Source organism: Numenius arquata, chromosome 1 (genome assembly GCF_964106895.1).
Source record: "Numenius arquata chromosome 1, bNumArq3.hap1.1, whole genome shotgun sequence".
Taxonomy (NCBI): domain Eukaryota; kingdom Metazoa; phylum Chordata; class Aves; order Charadriiformes; family Scolopacidae; genus Numenius; species Numenius arquata.
The window spans coordinates 119,647,896-119,670,572 of record NC_133576.1 but is presented as its reverse complement, the minus strand read 5'-3'; the positions used below and the strand labels follow the sequence as shown (position 1 = coordinate 119,670,572).

Genomic DNA, 22,677 nt, shown 5'->3' with positions numbered 1-22,677 from the left:
AAGTAGTCCAACTTGAAGCTGCAAAAGCTGCTCCTCAGCTGTCTCTGAGCAGCCAGGGAGGAACTGGTGTAAATCCAAGACATGTGAGAAAGAGAGAAAGATCTTATCTACAAAAAGATGCTCATGCATTAATAGAAGTGATGTTTTGAAGCGCTGCAAGCTTCTGAGCATGCACAAAAAGCAGGCAGCACGGGCATGAATTCGTTGGAATGAATGCATCTGCGCCCCAGTGCACCTATGGAGGGCTATAGGTCTGGGTATGTATCTGGGCAGCAATGGAAGAGAAGCTGGAGGGAAGCAACCAGGCCAGCGAGGGTGTGCTGTGTGCAGATTTTAAACACTGGGTGCCTCTCTGTATATCACCCGAGAAGCCCACAAAAGGCAGAATACAAATCACAACTGATTTTATTCCAGCCAAAGCTAGCAGCAAGCCGAGACTTCCAGGGGACGTGCACACGTGTGTTCAAGCTCACTGTACCGAGACTGAGGAAAGAGCCTTCCTCACACTGCTCTTGACAGGAGCAAAATGATTAAAATTCAAGTTTCCCAAGAACGGCAAAGCCAGCCAGAGGCTACTGACCCAGAGGCAGCTATTGAAAAGACAGCAGGTGTGAGCAGATCACCCTGCTCTTCTATTGCTAAATCTGACATTAGGTGATGTTTGAAGCCAGCAGTGTCGAGGGTGAGCTGGGCTGAAAGGGGCAAAAAAAATCACACTGTATGTAAACAATAGCTTAAGAAAAGGCTTAACATAAAAATAACATACTAGAAGTCTCAGCAGTTTGCCCTGAGTTTTGACCACCACTGCTCAGGCAGATACTTCCCATACTAAAAGAAACAGATTTATGACAAGCTTGTAATTAAACTGTCTGAAGAATCAGCAAACTTCTGCACACTGTTGTTTTTATGCCACTTTCAACAAAATTAATGCAAGTGTTACGTGTGACTGGGTCTATCCTTGTTTGACTGCTGGGCTGCCTTTCCCCAGTTCCCTGTTTTTATGACCTACATTTCCAAATGTCCGTCAGTGCTCCAAATTCAATGGCTCAAAAAATCTCTGGTCTGTTCATGTGTTCTTCTCTCACAGAGCAATAAGAAAAAACTTAGGGCACGTTGGTCAATGTATTTAATGCAGCTCTGCTACTGAGACGCAGCTCTTCAACAAAATAGCATCCAGTTCAGAATTTGAACGATCAATCTACCTGTTTGTGAAACTCCCTGAGTGCCTCCTGGTCTATCATCAGCCACACATCGGTGCCTGTACTACATCCAACAGAAAGAGACAGCAGTAAAGTCAGAGTACACATATATTTCAAAGTGCCATTTAAGAAACTTAATTTAAAATTTGGAAGTGCTATTGACAAACTTTGTGACATTTAAGAAGTTACATATACACTTACACATCTTTGTATGCACTAATTTTTTTAATGCGCAAAGCAAAGAAGCTGCTCCAAAACCCAATAAGCATCCAAATACTAAGCATTATCATTACTAATAACGTCAAGTTCTTCCATTTGCAGCTTTTGCTCTATGGTTTTGACCTTACTAGATCTCATTTTCACACAGGTGGCTTTGCCACCACACTTAGAAGAAATTTTCAGATATGCAAATATTTGAAGACAATAGAATCGAGATAAAAACCAAAGCCTGCAGAATAGGGGACCTAGGCTGACATTGGTTTTCACTTGAGGAAAAAAAATCTTGCTTTTTCATATATCAGTAAAGTAACTATCAGATTTCAAGTGTTTGGTAAAATATATGAACAATTAATAGTTACCTCAAATACTCTTATTAAAATGTCCATCTGGCTGCCTTTAAAATTCAAACTGCTTTAGCTCTAGATGACATTCTTATTTAAAGTTCTAGATTAAATACAGCAAAACCAAGCATTCTTCTTTGGTCAGGGACTGTTCACTTATAATTTTTTTTTTTTAAAATATAACACTGATATATCAAGCTCAGATTCAGATCAGTTTCAGGCAAATAGCAACTGCTACTACTGAAAAGCCACAACCGAAAAATCCACTGATCTGAGAATCCATCCATCACTTGTGAACTGGTGCGAACTGCCCCCCTCCCATCTTCAGCTCTGCAGCACCCATTGAGATACCTGTCCTCCAAATATTTTTTCGGGGGGAAGGGCACAGGCAAATTCTAGGCTCCTACAGGCACTCATGGGGATACAATATCAGGAAGAGGACCAAAGACTAAACTCCTCAGGACACAAGGCAGGTTTACTTCATGTGCCCACTACAGCTGACTTTCTGTACACAGCAGTTACGCTACCTACAGGCAATTGCTTGTGAAAACCCAGACTCAGGTTGGTCTGAAGACACTGAATAGTACCAGCTACAATTCTCATGCTACATTTTGAGGCTGGACATTTGGAACGTGAATAATACCATTAACCCAGGAGAATTAGGTAAGCCCCATGGTTTTTCAATGACTTAGTTTTTGTCTGCACTAATTTTACCTCCAAATCTGTGCGTCTGAAACTCCACACTCCTCAAGTCTGCTTAAAGCGATTACGTCTTTTCAGTAAATCTTGGATTGTTCTTTCTCCCGGCTGCAGAGCTGTCTGCCTGCAATTTCTCAAAAGAGCGCCAGGATTTCATGTCCATTGGCCCCTGCATTCCTGCCAAAGCCCTGCAGAAATGAGAGCTGCTGCAGCTGCCAGGGTTTATTTACACACATTCCTGCCTCAAATTGAATTAATGAGCATAATTTAACTCAGGCAATGTCCTCCACAGCTCTTGTTTCTCTTTGTCCCTCTCGACATTTCTTTCTCTCACACAACACCTCTTGTAGTCTGTCTTAAAGCAGTATCTAAAGTGATACTGGTGTAAAAAGTAATTGCAAATGCATTCTATCTCCCATTTGAGCTGATAAACTTGTACATATCTGCTTACAGTCTCCTTTATGGAAAGTCCAGCATCCCCTTAATGACTATCCACGAGGTTAACCTGAATTTATTTGCCTTGTTAAATCCAAGTTCTTGAGTTTAGAAGGAGCTTCCACAGTTTAACCCCATAAAAAGGACTCAGCCTTGGAAAGAGCTCTGACACAACAGAAGAGAGCAGCTGATGCTATGATATATCTCAGTTGTTAATGTTCACGCACTATATTTAGTAAATCTCTATGCAAGTCTCCAGCCCATTTCTGCCCTCTGAAATCTGAAATTCTGCATCCACAGCATAAGGGGTTCCAACACTAATAAGCCCTGCGGGCGCTGTACGGACACGTCACACACAGGAAGCTCCTGTTATGCCACTAACCAGATTTATGCAGCATTTCCCACGTGTTACATCAGAGATAGAGCACAAAAGTATTTCTCCAAATATTCACACCCATGTGACTAACAAAGCCCATTCTCCCCTCTATTATCACCCTGTACAGTGCACATGTGCATGTGTGTTTGTCTCACACACTATGTAATATTACATGAGGCTTGAAAGCCTTAGAGCAAAAGCCATGTATTTCTACTAGAAGAGAATGGCAGAAAAGGAACTAAACCTTTAATGATAAATATATTTGCTACATCAACACTTCACCAGCATCATGTACAAGAACATTTCAGCAACACTTTAAATCCCTAGAGCCACAGGAAGAAACAGATTGCACACAGGAGTTTGGCTTTCTGGGAAGAGTATTCTCTTGTGAAGTTCCCATAACACTGTATCTATCCAGTTAGGCTGATTCATGGAGAGGGTTTTTCTTCCCCTAAACAAGACTAACAAGAACCTTCAGGATATTTCAACGAGAAACTGATGTATTCCAGGACTTGTGGTTGAAACCGCAACAAATTCTATGGACCTGAGTTTGCAACCCCTACAAAAAGAAACTATTCAAGTAATTCCAGTAAAGTCAGTAGGATTGACTGTAAGAGACACAGCTACTCATCACAATCACAGAACAGGCAGGCGCTCTGAGATGGGAGAAGTTTAAAGGATCATCCCAGGATGAGCCTCTCCTGAAAAAACTTACTCCTGCTGGAGAAAGTAAGACTGATTTTGAGGCACAGGTCAATTCTCTTCCGCATATGCAACATCAGAAGCCAATACGTACAAAACTCCTTGACACCCCATGGCAGAAAATAGCTTAAAGTGTGAAGGCAGAAAATGACTGGGGGAAGGTGTGTGCACACATGTGAATGTCCAAAACTGAAATTTTGAACTCTCAGGCAGAAGTCTGCGTTAGCTACAACTGATACAGACCGGTTGCAAATTCTGGTAACATTTGGACTAAAGAGAAGTGGCATGTCCCAAATCCTCTGACGAATAAAGAGATATGAGACACCATCCCCAGTTACAAGGCTGATCTTGTGTTGTGCTTCTGCGTATAGACTATTTAGATGAGGAAAACCAGGGGGCTTGGGGTTCCATGCCAAAAACAAGGGTCCGTGAAAAGAAGAGCTTGTCTTGGAAAAGATGGGAGAAAAGGTCTGGAAAGAAGGTGAAGATGATGGTTGCTGAAAACATCCTGGAAGCAGTAGAAGATCCCAGAGAACGGGGACGTGCATAGAGATGAATGCCGGGGAATGGTCAGGGACCTTGATCACTAACACTTGTAGGTGGTCAACACTGTCAGCAGTGGCACAGCAGGAACCTACCCAACTCTCTGGCCAGCTGTCCCAGGCCAGCAGTGACCTCCCTGCAGGGAAGGGAAGTCAAGACCTGGGGAACATAAAGCAATGGTATTAATGAGCAAGAGAGAACAATCAAGTAGGGTAAGAGTGTTAATCTCTCTGGTTCTGAAATAAACCCCAGTATTCAGATCCACTACGGGTTGTCATTTACTTTGTCTTACCCGTGACAGCCAGCACAAGGCTAAATTTGAGTACTTGCAGGCCACTTTCACTGGAAGCTGATGCAGACTACATATGGCTTTAAAATAATTTTGCTTGCTTACACCGAAAAAACATGATGAAACGTATCTTTTCCCGGCTACTAACATCAAAAGGCAAGAACACACCTACTCTTCACAGTCCCAGCTCTAAATCCAGATAATAATTTCACTTAGAAGCTCCCCCCTCAGTCCCTTTCAAATTCTAAACTTTTTCCATGACACTTATTATTATTTTCTCCCTTACAGCTGAAATCAAATACACTCATCAGTAATTGTTTATTGGATCCTTGGAAAACATTGTGGATTTTGTGGATGTCTGACAGACATCTTTTGGTCTGTGTGGAGATGCCAGCAGTTCAGGAGTTCAACTGCTCTTCACATATGTTCTGAATGAACAGCAGTGGTGAGATCCACCAGCTCAATGGGACTTTGCCTAACCCCAAATGACAATAGCACTTTTTAAAAGCACCTAAGGATAACTATTTGGCAGAGCCTTATTTTTTGTTGTTCCCCTACCCATCAGATACCTGTTCTTGCTACTCCATATTCTCACTTTTCCCTTCTCCATTTTTAAAAATGTGTTTTTCTTTTTATATTGGCATGTAATTTTATGAAAGCAAAATGAAAGTCAGCTGTATAACACTGTCAAAGAAATTTTACTGTCACTTTCCCTGACTTCTATATCACTAGAGTGGAGAAACTTTACTTGAATTTGGAAAGGTCTTCCCCAAACGCAGCTTCTGTTGAAGCAAAGCTTCAAGTGGTTACTTTTCATGCTTCTCTGAAACAGAAACAGCATAAAAATATTCCTTGTTGGTACATCTCTCAAATTCTCTCAGAACCCCATAACAAGAATATTTCTTCCAGGCATGAAAATAAAATACCAAATATTAGCTGTTCTACTGTATGTACATATACTATTGGACAAAACACTGCAAGCAACAGCTTATATAGATACAGGAACCATAGGACTAATAAAAGAAATACCAAAAGAAATACCAAAATAAAACCCTTCAGATGTTTACTGAAACAGATGCTTACTTCAAAATATTGCACAAGAGAAGTCCTTGCAAAGGTGATAGTCATTTTTTTTTGCTACAGAGAAAGGACATTTATACTTACTCATGGGTTTTATGTGTGACAACACTGCTGTCCAAGCTTTCTCTGCGTTGGCCTGCTGGCTCTACAGTGAGCACCAGACTGCCTTCAGTCATATACCAGAAAAAGGAGATGGACAACACCTGTATTATTCTGTCCTTGTTTCCTGTCAATCCTATTGAGCCACACACTACTCTAAGGAAAATATAGCTCTTTGGAAGTGGAAGCATGTATGTGCTTAGCACCACTGTTGTGACATACATCCTTTTCCAGTCTCCTTCCTATGCCTTCTGACAAGGTTACTGGTATAGAAATACCAGCTCAAGCGATACACATACCCAAAGGAGAAATTAGACTCTGCAAGACAAATAGGTGCAGTTCGACTTCCCACACAGACACTCAAAGGCACTGCAAAAACTTTCAGCATTCAGATTAAAATTGCTTTTTGTTGGCCATGTTCACCGACAGAGAAGCAGCACAAGATACCATCGCTGCCGCCAGCTGTTGAATGACCAGGAAAGACGTAGGGGACGGATTGCACTGGCTGACCCACGGCAGCAGGCAGGGAGGGTACCGCGCTCCTTCCAGCCTCACGACTCCTGAAGCCTGTGTACCCAACGTATGCCTTAGAACAACGTAAGAGAGATTATTTCCACTCCTCAGGGCTTTTTGGATCAAATTTTGACATAATACAATTGGGAAAAAATGATCTCGTGAAACGTATACTGTAGGGAGGAAAGGGAATAAAGGTATGCTTCAAATTGATCTGGAAATATTTTCCCATATGAAATAGTTATGCTTCTCTCTCACAAAAATGCAATCCAAGCAGTGCAGGAAAGAAACAGTGGCATGGTGCACAAATTCAGCTAAACAAACAAAAAATTCCCCCCCAAACAAACCCCCTTTATATTAAGTAAATTCAAATAAAAACATAACATGACCCTCCTGTCCCCAGGGAATGAAGGGGAAAAACAACATCCTAACCAAACACCAAATATCTGCTATCTGGGCTTTCCTGCATCCATCAGAAAACAAAGCAACTTAAGTGTGACCAAAGCAAGCTATAAAACCACTAATTCCAACTCACAGTCACCTCCTGCCCTCTGGAACAGATCCCATCTGCCGCTCCTCTTATTTTCTAAAGGAGCCACAGCTTCATTGCTATCAGCTTAAACGCTCTTTTAAAAAAGATCTCACACACGCAATTACCCTACCACCTTCCTTTCTTTGCGTCCTAGAGACTACAGCATATTGGTCTCTCCACTTTCAGGTCCTCTCTCTCCTGCCCATCCTCATCTTGCCAGACCATTTAAGCAATAAACTCCACACAGGAAGAGGATATTGCTCAATGCCTTCACACTGCCTGGAAACGTGACTGGTTCCCACGTATGACAACCACAGACAGGAGTGTCAAAGAGCAAACACGTGCAGAGGCAGACCCGGATCTCTTGGCCATGGAGCCTCTTCGTACTGCCCTCCAGCCCACCCTTCCCATCCCCTGTGTATCACAATTTTACCCTACAAAGTCCGTCTGCAGATGCCACAGAGGCCGAGCGCTTCACAAAAGGCATAAAAATTCTTTGGCCACTCTCCAGTTATGCTATCTGACAGAAAAAGAAGTTCTTTCTTTTACCGAGATGCACACCAACCCTTGTTATACATGACAAACCCAGACTGCAGAGCTGTTTGGTTTTCCTCCTTAGGTTTCCAATGCAGAACACAGCCTGCATCAGAAATGCTCTGATCCAGTACGGCAAGCCATACGTTCTTGGTTTGTCCTTGCTCCTCAACGTGGCTCGGAACACAGACTTTTTTTTGTAGACACGAGTATTAGCACACACTGCCTCTGGTACAATACAGTAGCTGCTTTTCTAAATTTAAAGCCAGATGTTTCTAATTAAGAAAATACTGAATAGGATATCTTCCAAACATCTTTCCACGAGCATGCAACAAGGCTTCGCTGCTTTTAAATATATGAAAAAAGTGATTTGGGGAAATTTTGAAGGACAATGAGCAACCCTGGACTTCAAATTGAAAAAAGATGAAATTTTTGAAGCACAGTCCATTACCATGAAACAGTAAGTCTACCTCAGTGAAGGAGCTTGCTCCTGGACATCTCCACACCCCACTCCAAAACCAATAAATCTGGATAATCTACCAATTACACAGAAGTGTAAATGTTCTGCATGTGCACTGCATTTCTATTTAAGCTACTGAGCAGCATTTAAAATTGTTAAGGCTACCTGATCTCCAAACAAACGTTGGTCAGACAGCATGGCTAGCATCCAGCTTAAACCACAACACTGGAGGAAAACCAGCTGACAGCCTTTGCACCATCTGTACAACCTGCAGGTAACCATTTATCTCCACTCACTTTCCTGTCACTCTCCCATCTAACAGACTGGCCTGCTCGCCACAGTTCCTCTGCAGGGCGGGAATAAAGACCAAAGTGAAGGTGGGCACATGAAGACTTCAGAGAATTTTGGAGGCCAGATGACTGCCTCACTCTACAGCACCAGTTCCCAAACCAGAATGAGTTTTTATGCTCACAGCTTAATCCTATTTTCACATGGCTTTATGTAGGAAATGCCAGTACAGTGCTGCTTTAAAGCCTCTACGAAATACTTCCAAAGGGAAGTAAGTTTGGGACATCTTCAAGAAATAGTTAGGACAGATTCACAGCAAAGTTGCCAAATAGAAAGTGGCATGTTCTGGGGGGCTTAGCCTCCAGAAAATAAGCATGTTTAATCTACTAGTTTCACACTGAGAAGTCATTAAATTTTTTTTTTTTTTTTCATTTATATCTTTCCCCCCTCCCCATCTTTCTGGTGTATGATATGGAACGGCACAACGCCAGGAATCTAGAAGTGACAGATTCATTTCTGAAAGCCATGTGTGGATCATAAAAATCAACAAACCCACTCCCCTTCAACAGATGCTTAAAAATATATGCATGCTTCATTAGTCTAATTTGTCTGCTCAGAGCCTAGTCCAAAACTGCAAAAAAGTTCCAAAACCACATCAAGTGCCATGGAGACGGCTGTGCATAATAATAAAAACAAACACAATCAGCAGGCATTAAGGACCTCAGTCTGCAGGCAAAGTCTGATTTCTGCCTAACAGCTGGATGAAGCATTTCCACCCACCAAAACACTGACACCACAACATAATGTGCAACCAATTGCAGACAAACAAACCACAATCAGAACAGCCAATTTTCTAACTAGCACCAAATTTCAGAAATATGAGAAGCCAGAAAGAACAACAACTGGGACCTCTGGAAAAAGATTCAAATGTAGAGAGAAAGGCAAAAATATTCTGGAAAACACGAAAGCGTACATTAAGCTGTCAGTATTTCAGCACAGATTTGTAAGAGCAGTAATGTGAAACCTCTTTATTATGTTACAATAATGATTATTATCTTGCCTCCAGGATTTTTTGGTTTTGTTTTGTGTTGTTTCCAAGTCTCCTAAACCATGCAGGTTTCTCACACGCTTTTGCAATAACTGAATCAGCAAGATTTAAGAGAACTTCAGACAATGCCATTTACTAAGCTGACCATGCAACTGGAGTCCATCAGACCCTTTAGACAACCTCCCATCCTCAACAGCCAACCACCTTTTGCAATAACCAAGGTGAACCTGTCTTGCTAATGGCATACACAGAGAAGAATAGAAAGCTTTACTAAAAGAGGGATAGACATTTTCTTGACAAACCATTAATATGATCAAGTCGAACTACTGTCACATTACGTGGGATCAACCAGGGATCTTGATTACTGGGATCTTTTCAAAATCACCCTTAATCTAGGAAAAGCTGATGTACAGCTTCCTTAAAGTCTTTACGTAAGCAGACAAATAACATCACAAACATTTGACAGTTCAGCAGGGAAAATAAATAAATAAATAAATAAATAAAAAATCTTCTGTCAAGGACGTGCGCAGCATTAGGAAGCAAAAAGCAAGCCTGTCATAAGTGCTGTAAAAGCACGAGAGTGACTCTTACATGTAGCTTTTTCCACTACACAGAAGCAGAGCTGGTGGTACAACAATTATTTGGATTGTTATTTTGATCCATCTCCTCCCAACAGCAGTTGTACAAGAGTAACTGGGAAGTGCAGCAGCTCCAACTTCAATACCTCCAGTCACGAGGAAGCTGGAGGACTCAGACAAGAAAGGGTTTCCTAATGCCAACCTGAGATCAAAATAATGGATTCTAAACTCAAAATGATTCTTAAACCCCAGTTCTGAGATATGACCAGTTACAGCACAAAGCATAAGTGTAAAAACCTAGAAATTACCAGTCTGCACTTTGCCTACATTAACCACAATGTATGATCTCTCAAAACCAGATTAATCCCCCCAACTCTTTTAGCCACTGTACTCCAAGCTGAAAAATAAGACTGATACTAATCTTCCCAAAGACGTTTCCTTAATGGTAACAACAACTAATGAAGCAGAGACAAAACACAAAACTTACCTTAAGGGAAATAGATTTAAAAAAAATAAAAAAATCACAGCTCAACAGTAGTCCTTTCTACTTCCACAACCAATAACAGATGCTTCAGGGGGCGATGGGAACACCCCTTCCCTGTCACACCCACTCTCCCTTAAACACTGAAAATACAGTATTATAGCTCGGTACTGGAAAGGAAAAGGTGTTGTTCTTTATCTTGAACAATACCTGGATCAAGACTCAAAGTGTGATCACTTTCATACACATATGACATCATCTTGTGTACATACACATGCTTTCTGGTACAGGTATCTAGGTATGTGCATGGGTGGGAACACCTGCACACAGGCTTTGATCCTATACAGTATAATTTTATTTCCATAAACCTGAAGTATACTACAATTCCTATGAAGAAATTAATACAAGAAAAGAATATGAGCATCATTTCACTCACAACACCTGTATGACATATGCAAGAAATGGGCACAAATGCTATTGCTCACTGTTCCCTTCGGGGAACCCAACTCCCATTCCCCAGGCAAACAGAATACCCAAGATTGCATGAGGGCAGGATTATGGCTAATGTGGTCAACAAAATACCAGTGGGTTAAGAGCCACAAGCCCCAAAAGTTCAGGAAAAGGGTAATTAAAAAGGCACTCACAACCTTATAGAGCAGCACGTTTCTCTACCACCTCTTAATTAATGAGTATCAAAGTGGGTAGCTCTTTTTAAAAACATAGACATCTACTTGTTTCAACATCTGTGTTGGTAAGTCATAACTACTAGAAGGTGGGAAAGGATTTACACATTGTACAAAATGCTGTCATCTGGAAGTGCTCATTCAAAAAAGCCAGTTAGCTCCTATACAAGCACCATGGCTCCAAAAGCAGTACACAACAATAGGTACTGACTTTTCTCAGTGGGACTGTTCTCTGCCAATACAAAAATAACTTCTCAAAAACATAGAAATATTCAGGAAAGCCAAGAGAGCTATCAGAAGGCCTTGGTCTTACATTATTTCTTCTGATACTATTAAAAAGAAAATATTATTTGTGCATCTGAAAAGGCTCCCCCAAACCAGGCAGAGAGCTTGCTTCCCAAGTACCAGGTGTCATACTATCAGAAAACTTCTATTAAGTACTATTGAGATTTTTATCACAGCTTTGTCTTATTATGTTACATGTATTCTATGATGAATACCGTAGTGGAAACAGAAGAAATATGTTGACTCTTTGACAGCAGAGAATAACTAAGTTGCTTCCCTTTGCCCTCAAGGAGGAAAAAAATGGTATTATTTTCCCTGTGAGAATGCTCAAGATATAATGGGCAAGAGAAAGAAATACTTAGTGAAAATGGTTTAATAAATCCCAGAAACAAAGCATCTTTTCACATACTTAAAAGTCTGCAAGGCTCCATGCTGACATTTGATGAATGGATGGAATAAAATGTTTTGCACCTCCTATGCCTTATACTGATGGCATAAAGTCCTGGCTGGCACAGATGTTAAATGAGCAGCACAGTTAAAAACAGCTCCCTGCAAGTGTCTTTGGATTGGCATAGCACGAGGATCTACAATATTCTGGACTTCGGATTATTTGAAGATAAACACACTAGCAAGATTGAAAAGCAAACAAAGGAAGCTTTTCACTGTCTCATTTTGGTTTTAAGATACCTTGATTACTTGTAAATGCAGAAAAGGATATAGCAGGAGTAAAGGAATAGCTTAAATCTGGGAAGCAGCAAGGCAATTCATTTTACTGACTAGGGTCAAGCATGATCCCAGCTCATTTCACCATGAGCTGGTTTTATGACAGCAGCTGATTACTCAAGAGACTTTTTATAAGTTAATGCAAGTGATAAGCAAGTTCCCTTTACCTTGGTAGCTTTCCTTGATTTTACAAAAGGATAAAGGAAACAAAAAAATTCACTCTCTTCCACTGCTGCTTTTTCTCTCAAAAATACAAGAAAATTGTGATAGAACGGTATTGTTACACACACACACTGAAAGCCATACAAAAGATTACTTCTGAAAGCTTGTATTCAAGAATTGTCTTTCTAGAATGATCAACAATCCTTAACATCTTTGATAAATCATTACTGACCCAGGGAAACAGCTCCACAAGTACTGGACTAGAGACTCAAAGTAAGTGTGTTCTGCATAAAAAAAGTACATTAGATAATTTTTGTGTCGGCAAGATATTAGTATCACTTCTCAAGTCATAACATCAGAAAACCAGAACATAAACCCAAAGCTTAAATAGAAACACTTTCTAAAAGCATAGTCAAGCAAAATCAAAGCCTTAATAACATGAAGCTTTTGTTCCGAGACCTGCGGTTTATGTCAGTGCAAATGTTGATGACTAACACAGTATGAGTTTTGTTGCAGCTGCAATTAAAAAAATGGGAGCTACTTTTGAAAAAAAAAAAAAAACCAAAACACACAAAAAACCCCAAAACCACAACAAAACCCAAACCAAAAAGCAACACCAAGCTAAAGATGATAGTCTGACCCTTCTTGTACGAAGGAACAGCTCACCTTATACCATTAACATGTCAGCCTCATAAAACACAAACAAGTTTGCTGTGGAATACAAATAATTCACAGCTCTGCGTGATACTCAAGTCAAATTTCTGCTTGATACATGAAAACTGTGAATTAGAGCTACCGGTGCTGTACGTGCCGTGAAACACACAAAGATCACCATGAAATACTATCAGTGGAGTGGGGGCTCTGTCTGTCAGTCACTTACTTGCTGATCCCAGCCTGTCAGCTGTCACTCTCTGCTGTAAAAAGCTGTCCATGAAAATCTACCACAGCCTCCATTATCCCCAGTGTTGTTTAGCACAACATAATAAAATATGTATTAGGCCAGAACAGTAACAAAATCATGCCCGACTGCTCTTTTTGAGTACAAACATGACAGTAACCTCGAAAACCTCTAATTGGTTTGCCTACACTTGGCTTTTTTTATTATTGTTTGGTAGTACACGAGGTGAAGAGTTAAATATGCTAAGATTCTTTGTTAAAATTACTAGTTTGCTTTTCTTGTTTCTGTACCATAAACAGCATCTTTGCATTAAAGAAAACTCTAAACTTATTACAAAATACCATTTTCTGGTAATTTTGACAGCAGTTACTCTTTTACAGAATAACTTTTTACCATGCATTAAGTCCTTCATTGTTCATAGTAACCCCCTATTTTAAATACACACAAGGCTCTTGAGTGATTTTGACAGACTCGTGACTCAATCTTCTCACCATGGGTTGAAATAATGACACTGAAGGGAAAATTCTGCTACCTGGAACTCAGCTGACACTGAAGGAACAAATCCAGAATTCCTCTAGTATTATAAAGGGAGCAGTAACATATCAGCTTCCCTTCTGCTTCTGACCATCTCATCTTATTCTCAAGTAAATTCTGGTTTGGTTTAAACGAATGCAGGAAAAAAGGAACAATGCAGAAACAAAATATATGGAAGAGAAAGAATCCACATTAAAAAAAAAAAAATATCAACCCCCCAAAACAAATAAACTAAATTTCTACCTGGCGTTTTGTCAAATACACAAAGTCTTACTAGGAAAGCACTAATGAAAGAGCCAGTCTCACTGCTATCCAAGTGAACTGAGAATTGTCATATAGTATCCACAGTGCGTATAATCACATATGAGGTCACTTTTGGGGAGAAAAAGAGTCCTTCTAATGAGGAGATTAAGCTAAATGAATGCAGGGATTTAAAAAAAAGGTTAAAATGAAGTACAAGTGCTCTTACTAGAGCGCAATTCCTTTCCAAGTATTGTGTGAGTGTTCAGGAAGCAGCCAGCGGCAGCGGGATGCTGAGCTGAGCATCTTACCGTGCAGCCAAGCATTGGTACTGACCTGCCCCAGCATGTCTGGCGCGATGGGAAGGGTGGGCCAGATGGCTGAGTAGACCCCGAAGAACACCAGCCAGAGCAGCATGCTTCCCCAGACGGCCAGGTGACTGAACTGCAAAGGAGAAGGGAAAGAAGGAGAGTCAACACAGGGCACTTCCTCCGCCCACCTAACCTATAGATATTTCTCCATTTGAGGTTTCTGTCAGTCTCACTCAGGCCTCTCTACTGCCCTTGGTTTCAGGCCAGTAGCACAGGTTCTTTAAACAGCATAAACCAGCTCTCCTCTTTAATCTTTGCCTCACGACAGGGCAGACAGATAGTCTTCTCAGCCCATCTGTCTTATTCAGAGCTCAAAAAACTCATCAGATTTTCCTTGGAACTCCGATTCCTCTCATCTAGCTCCTGCTTCCCATCGCGCACATGTCAGGTTCAACACATACATCAAGGTAGAAATTTTCAAAGGCTCAGGTTAAAGTTCACACGGACAAATGCCTTATGGCAGAGTGCACGCATACAAGCCATGGGCACCACCTGCGTACCTTTCACGGAGGACGATCCAGTGCTGTGTAATACACTACCACAATCGACATCATCTGATCAGCTTTGCTTTTTTTTTTTTTTGTTTTAAAAGTGTCCTAAGTAATTTACAGGTATACAGTACAGTTTACATCTTCACAGATTTTTTAGTCTGCAGACTCACTATGAGTAAATAAAAGTAGTATTAAAGTGACCAAGAACATGTCCAGCACAGTCCTTGTTTCAGTTGCATTAAAGAAAGTAATTTTTCCTACACAGCCAAACTTATTTCGCTGTTCAGGATGATTTAAGCTGTTTTACTTTTACACTGCACTGGATGGAATCAGTAATTTCAGTTGTAACAAGCAACTGAGCTCATTACTGGCTCCAGCTTTTCTGGATGCCAACAACTCCTGTGGCTGATGACTCTGGCTCCAATTCAGAGAAGTACCTGCATAAATCTTAATTACTAATTACATATGGGTTTAGGAACATGGCAATGAATTCACACGCTGGTTGCTGTAGTGGACAGTGTGTGTGTGTTTAGTTCTCAGCTTTATACTTTCCATCTGATGATTGTATTTGCTGACTTTTTGAATGGTATGTCTGAGTACAGCGTTTTGCCCTCTCTGAGATAGACAGAAGCTTCTAGAAGGAGAAGATTGTTCCTTCTCTGGAAGCACTGAGCACCCTTGGAAAGGAGAGACTTCTTCAGCACAAGGAGTGAAAACAAGCAAGCATGGAGTTTGCAGCACCAGTGCAGACTGGCAGGTAGCTGGGAGCAACTGGAGACTGCCTTACAGTAGAAGCATTCATACGGCAAAATGTCAGAGGTGATGGAAAGAACGCTGTTCTAGGCACTTTTAGAAAGCTGGAATTTTGTTTGACTCAAAGTTGCTGGGCTAACGAGCAGGGCACAGAATAAGCCCCTTCTTGGAGAGACACAGTGGGCAGGAAGACGTGTTTTCAAATTTTGCTATTTATTCTGTTTCACCCAGGACATCTGAGCAGCAACTGCTTTATTTTTGATTCAGTTCTAATATGAATAAAACTAAGAGACTGGAAGGATTTTTATTTATTTACACTTGGAAGAAGAGGTGGGGTTATCCTTTCAGTCTACTGGCTTTTCTGAAAACTAGGGACAATTCATGTGAAGATTCTGACTAAAATAAAGCCCTGCCACAGTGAGCAACTGCAGTGCTCAGCTCCCCAAAGAACAAGTACTACAAGGCTGCCGCAAGAATTTGTCTTTAAGAAAAGCCAGCCCCATCCAATGGCAGAACAGCACCAGCACTGCTTTCCCAAAGGACACAACGTCTTGTCCTGACCCCCAGCCTTCCTTCCAAACAAGCAGACAGAAGGCTCAGGATAGCTTGGACTGACATTTACAAGCCGAAAACTCCTTCAGACTTTATGATTAAAACCAGTAAAGATAAAAGCAAGCAGGGAAACGAATTTAAGAAATACTCTTATTTTGTAGGTGGTGTATTTATGCTAGTGAAATTACTTTTTTTTTTTTCTTTTGTATCCCTCCTGTTTTTCTTTCCAGTCTGCTGGTAGGACAGCAAGTTTTGCAGATCTTCACCTTGCCCTTTTGCTCAGCCAAAGACTTTGCTCATTTTATGTCGCCTTTCTCTTCTCATGATTGTCCCAATCATCTCTCCATCTCAGGCTTCTACCCACCTGAATTGCTTCCCTACCTTTAAAAGAGCTTCTGCTTTCAGGAAGGCCCTCCTGGTCCTGCTTGGAAATATTCCTTATACACTCACCCCACCAACCTTTGCACTGTTGATTCTCCACTGATCTGTCATTTACTGCTGTAGAATTATTTTGTGAAGCATAAGCAAGTCCCATCAGATGTGTTAAATGAATGACAGTCAGAAAAAAGGGAACAAGGCTCTGTGTCATAGAAACTAGGCACACTGTATGGCTATCCTGTGTGTCCTATTCGTCTGAAATAGTTCATGCGGTGTGGTAAAACAGTGAAGAAAGCTGTAAGTGTTTGGGAAAGTCTACTGCAGTGTTCCAGATAGGTAACACGTAATATCAAGCTGCTCCACATACCTCCAATGTGCTCATTTTGTCATGCATCAAATTACAACTTTTGCCAAAGCCTTTCTTTCCACACTACCTACTGGGTATACCAGGCTCCCAAACACTTTGAATCTGCGTTATTTATTTAAAGCTTTCAGCTGAACCCATCATGTTCTCCCAAGTGGCAGTGCCCCTCTCACTCTCAAGAACAAATTGCATGTAACCAATCCACTTGATGATGGAGAAGAGGCTTAACTCAATGTTGTACATTTAATACTCTTCAAGTAACCTAAAGATTTTCTGTGTTGATTCACTCACAGCTGAAAAAATAATTGTAATCAACATCAGATTACAAGTCACCAGTCCAAGCTATGGGACAGGAATTAGAACTGTATATAGAAAAAAAGTTGATTCTAAACATGACTTTTCTGTGCATAACAAGAATTTCTCTGTAACACACCAGTGTTAAAGAACACTGAGATCTACTAAACATTATGGTATCTTTTAAAATAAGATGTAGAAAAGAGAGAATTGTGATTATCCACAAGTGACTGAAGAGACACCAATTACCCAGGGAAGGGGAGAGAGGAGGAAGCATCAAATAATTCACAACATAACAAGATCTAAACAGGTTCACATGCCTCCAATGTAGACTTGGGTATATCCTTTTCTAGTTCATGAGGGATTAATTTATGTAAATATTTTTGCATTTTAAAATGTTGGTACACAACATGGAACTTATGCATAAGCAACAGCAAAAAAAGAACAGACTTTATTTGCAGATGAGGCACAGAATATTAGCAGATCCCTAATAATTAAATAGCCCATATAGACAGCATTTCATCTTTAAAATTCAGAACAGACATCAGCTCATTAATCTTAGCAATTCCTCTGTGATGAAGGAAACAAAACATTTTACAACTAACAGAAGCAACGAGGTTACTAGATTTAAATCAAGCCCCTCCAAGAAACTGGTAAAATAATGTGAGAGTCCTCAAAACAGCTTGATCTTGAGGGCAGAGTGCCCTAGTACGTCATGAAAACTAGATTTCTGTAAGGTATATCATAAGTGCCGAGAAACAGGGATTCCATCAAAATCAAAAGATTAGTGTTTCAGAGGGACTGGGGAAAGAAGAGGACAAAGGTATTGAAAGTTCACCAACACAGGAACCCTCCTACCCCCCATATTCTTTGGAGGTCACTGCCCTGTTAGATTCTGACACCTACCAGTCAGTAAAAGAGCACTCACTCACTGCAAGTAAATGACTCAAATCTAGGAATCAACATAACCATTTGAGTAACACCCTTATTGCACTAAGTTTCCAAACCAAAAATCTCATCCGATGTGAAGCCACTAGTGCTTTTCACTAGCTTCAAAGACATTTTCAAAGCCCAGTTGTTTATCTGTGGGCAGACACCTATCATTCTCTATTGCATTAATTTTTAAAGGGGCTACAGAGTACAAAGATGATGTTCTTGATCTATTTCCTGAAGCAATTACAGTAGTATGTTGATTTCATACAAAATTTTTCCCTATTTTAAATATTTAGAGATGTTTGCAATATACTTTTAGTGTTCTCTTCCCACTTCTGACAGGTTGTCCTTTTTCATCACACGTTGTGTGTGATCTACGAGCTCATTCTCCTCTCACATCCTGTAGTTAGGGAGCTTAGCAGTTTGTCCTTACATGAAAGATCCAATTAAAACACTGAAGCCTCAAATGATTTTTAGTACTTCTTTTCTCTATTAGTACTCATTAGGGAGAAAGGTGTGATAATAAAATAACAGATATTGAAAAGTACTTACTCTAGTCCACGCAGTTGTTTCCAAGCCAGCTTTCAGACAAACAGTGACTACAACATACTGCAAGGAAAAAAGAAAAAAGACAACTTCAGTACTAACACGCTCAAATTCAAAGGTGTTCACGGCCCAATCTCCCTTTTACACCTAAAAAGTTACTACCATTTAGGTACCAACCCAGGGCCTTGGCAGTGGGATGGGGGAAGGACAGAGCAGAAAATATTGTTGGTGCATGTCTGGAAAAAAAAAAGAAATGAAAAAAGAAGGGGGAAAATCATGCATACAGTGTAAGTTTGATGTTATTTTACTTGTACGCTTTCTTGTACGCTTTTTACACCATTTTCTCATAGTATAAAAAAAAGAAATTCTACCATTCAAAATTGCTAGGATACACAAACTTACAGTGTAAACTATGTTTCCAACAAATAAATAGTCAATTCCCTGGCCATTTGTGAACACTGCATCTGAAAGAAAAAGAAAAATTATCACATTTGTTATCAGTTTATCAACAGAATGGATGAAATTATAGAATGTTTCCAGGGATGCCGCATCTACCACTTCTCTGGGCAACCTGTTCCAGCCCCGTTTCAAAATAACAAGGAGATTTTTGGAAGAAAATAACTCGTCCGAAGCTTACCTTTTACAACATTTAAAAGCATTCTTAGAAGCTGTGAGATAACGGTAATAGAGAAGTTTTGCTAAGCCAGGCCTTATCCATGATGCTTGGATTGAGCTTATATCCATAGTCCTAACTGCCAGAAGCCTTTCTAGCAAAATGGAAAGTGTTTTCCAGACCCTAACGTGTAATTTGCCTCTAAGAGTTGAGGTATGCCCATGTCACTTTTTCTGTTGCTGTCTGTACTGTACTACTTATTGACACCTCTAATAAATCCCATTATTTGCTGTGCCTGTGAAGAAAAAGCCTGTAAAACACCAGCTGATTTGTGGTGACAGAGCTGAAATAAGAAAAGTCGCAAAAATTTCATCTATAAAAGACACGTGTAACGCCTAAAATATCTTACTGGAGGTTATTTCAGTAACTGAGCAGCATTCAGTCTCCATACACCCTTTCTCTAGTCAGTGGGCACAAGGGTAAGTACATGTTAATCTATCATTTGAAAGTGCCAACCTTGGCAACACTTCAAATGTCTGTTTAGTCTTTCTTAGCCCTTGTTGAATAAAACCGGAACACCATGAAAGCACATTCGACAGCCACGCTAATGCCAAATGAACTCGTACTCACAGGAGCTTTCAAGCATTACTCAAGCATGGTAAGTATTGCTATTTTCACAGGTTTTAAGATAACTGCTAGAGAAATACACAAACAGCAGGGATGAAAAAGGCTTAAGATAAAACCTTGGACCTGTTCCTAAACACATACTGCCGAGTATAGTGCTTCTACTATGAGGGTACCATTTTGCTAGACTTATTTGCAAAACTGAATCTGACATTCTTAAACTGGGGTCATCTACTTAGTTAACTATGTTCCTGTAATGTATGTCTCCAGGGTCAGTGAGTTTTTAAGTCTACAGAGAAGAGTCCCTCACACCCCGACCTCTGTGGTGAAGACTGCACAGCTTACAGGTAAAAAGACTATATATTTAGTCAGTGCAGTAACCCCAAGCTACTTATGGTTTTCTTCTACAATGGCTGCATGTGGTTGTCTCTGAAGAACTAACAGATTGTGAATATAGAATCAGCAACTTCCGGAAAATACCACTGCTTTCTTTTCTCTTTTGAACCCCAACTACCAAGAAACAGCAGCAGACTAGTCACTAACACTGCAACATGAGCTAAAGCCTGAGACAGCTTGGTTAGGAGTTGTTTTGGTTTCCAGCCAGTGGCATCTCGATCAGCCCAACTCCTCCCCTGGTACTCTGGCTTCAGGCATTTACCACATCATTCACAAATAGACATCAAGTTTTAACAGTCACTTTGCTTTTACCTCTAGTGACAATGAAAAAGGTGAAGAGCACTAGAGAATTGAGCCCTCCACATCCAGTGAACCCTGCTGATGCCAGAAGTCTCAGTTTATTAAGAAAAAGGCATGCCTAAATACATATCGGTTTTGATAGGTCTAGAATAAACTGACCTAATGACTCTGCCAGTATATTACTTTAGTGCAACATGACTGCATATTTAAGTAATTAAATAATTTTTGGAGCAAGTCTCAATTTTTTTTAAAGTTACATTTTAATGCAGTAGGTTAATGCCTCCCCCCCCCAGTGATTTCCATGACCTTCCACTTTTGAAGGCTGTGCGGTCCTTAAAGGAATGTTATTTCTGTTAATGAGAACAGCAGGGTGATTAGTGAACATTAATTTCTAAAGCTATACAAGTGTCCATTCATGGACTATAAACACTTCACATTCTAAGGAACTCGAGAGGTTAAAAAACATCCCAGTGTGAATGGCGCATTTTTGTCTCTGGCACTGAAACCCCTTTTTCATTTGGAAATACAAAGAAACTTGAAAAAGCAATATTCATTCCTCTTCAGAACCCAAACTAAGCAACCTATTCAAAGGAAGTCAGAAAGTTACCATTTTGGCTGGTGAGTATTCCAGTCTTATCATTTTAATTGTTGAAAATAAAAGTACATTATCTATTTAGGAATTACTCAGAAAAACATTTATGGAAGACTAAAACAAAACCTGTATTTTTCTTTAACTGTAACCACTACTACTAATTTAGCATCAGCCTAAAATTTCTAAAGTTGGATTTAAAGAAGAGCTATTAGAGATTAACATTTCTCACAAAAATAGTGAAACAGAACAACAAAACCCCTCAAATCAAAACAAACCAAATCAACCATAAAAAAATCTCTCTCCCCTAAGATTGAACCAAGCTCCCAGCCCACATACGGAGGAAAGGGAAGTCCCTTTCTTGTATGGTCCATTAGACAGCGTGTGAAGCTGCCACTAAGGATACAATACTGATGTTTTACTCAGCCAGGCAGAGAAACCTGAACCTGCCTCCCACAAGTATATATACCATCATGCCTCTGATGTCAGCATTCATCTTCCCTCCCTTTCCATTTTCTTTCACCTTCCTCCCCAACTAATCCATCCTGCAGCTGAGGTGGTTTTCTTGAAATGAGTGTTTTCCAGGAAAGAGTTTTAATTTTGAAAAATGTATGGGTTTAGACAAATACTATTCCCCCCGTCACCACCCTAAAATTCCTCATCTGACCTAGTTCTATTTCTTATGATAGTAAAAGAATAGATTTCCCATGTTTTTTCCTGCCCACACAGCTATATCGTAAAGCTAGGTAGGAACCATATGGGATTTACTGTTCCCTGAAATACCATGTAGTTGCATTACCTTTCATGGAAAGCAAGACTTAATAAGCCTAATTGTACAACAAAAAGTCTCATTTCCCCAGTATCTCTGACTCGTCATCTGGTCTACTTCCCTTTCAGCCAATTAATTTTTTTCCACAGGCTTTAATACTACTTTAATAGTGGTGCTTCATCCTACATTTTACAGTACTGTGTTACGGAACGGGAAAGATCCAACAAGATATAAGCAAAGGGTTGTGATACGGCTGCTGTAAGAATATTATACAGTAAAAAGGTGGAGATCTCAACCCACTACAAAAAAAAAATGTCATTGTATAGAACATTATTCAGTATTTGAGTAAGACTTTTTGGCAAAGCAGCAATTGATTTTTTCACATATTAAAGCCACTATATGAACAATAATTATGTTAAATTAGAGTAAATTCTGAAAGCCCCTAGGTAACCAGCCAAGTTCAGCAGCTACAGCCTATTGAAGTGTCTGTCAGCATTATTTTCTTGCGACTTGTCACGACCTCCCATTCTATAAACATATAGGGCTCTGTAAGACTGAACATCAGTTACTGACGTAAGAAATAATGAAGCCCTTACCATGCTCCAGCACTTTCAGTGGAAACCAGAAGAGGATGATGGAATGGATCAGGGCATTGATGCAGTGACCCCAGAAAACCTGAGGGAAAACAAACCAAGTCGTCAGAAAAGTCCAAAACTCTTGACCTCTCTCAAACTCCTAACAAACACTTCATTGTGTAGTTTAG

The 22,677-nt window shown here is 40.2% G+C and overlaps 1 protein-coding gene across 3 annotated transcripts in view; it reads right to left on the bottom strand.

Moving 5' to 3' along the window:
* Positions 1 to 22,677, bottom strand: part of ATP8A2 (ATPase phospholipid transporting 8A2) — a 341,299-nt gene that overhangs the window by 79,732 nt on the left and 238,890 nt on the right. For all 3 annotated transcript variants that reach the window (XM_074153982.1, XM_074153972.1, XM_074153990.1), the window contains 4 exons: positions 22,511 to 22,589; positions 19,026 to 19,087; positions 18,630 to 18,686; positions 14,278 to 14,385 (listed from right to left, as the gene is read on the bottom strand). In XM_074153982.1, coding sequence (XP_074010083.1) covers positions 14,278 to 14,385; positions 18,630 to 18,686; positions 19,026 to 19,087; positions 22,511 to 22,589 — 306 coding nt within the window. The remainder of the gene's footprint in view (positions 1 to 14,277; positions 14,386 to 18,629; positions 18,687 to 19,025; positions 19,088 to 22,510; positions 22,590 to 22,677) is intronic.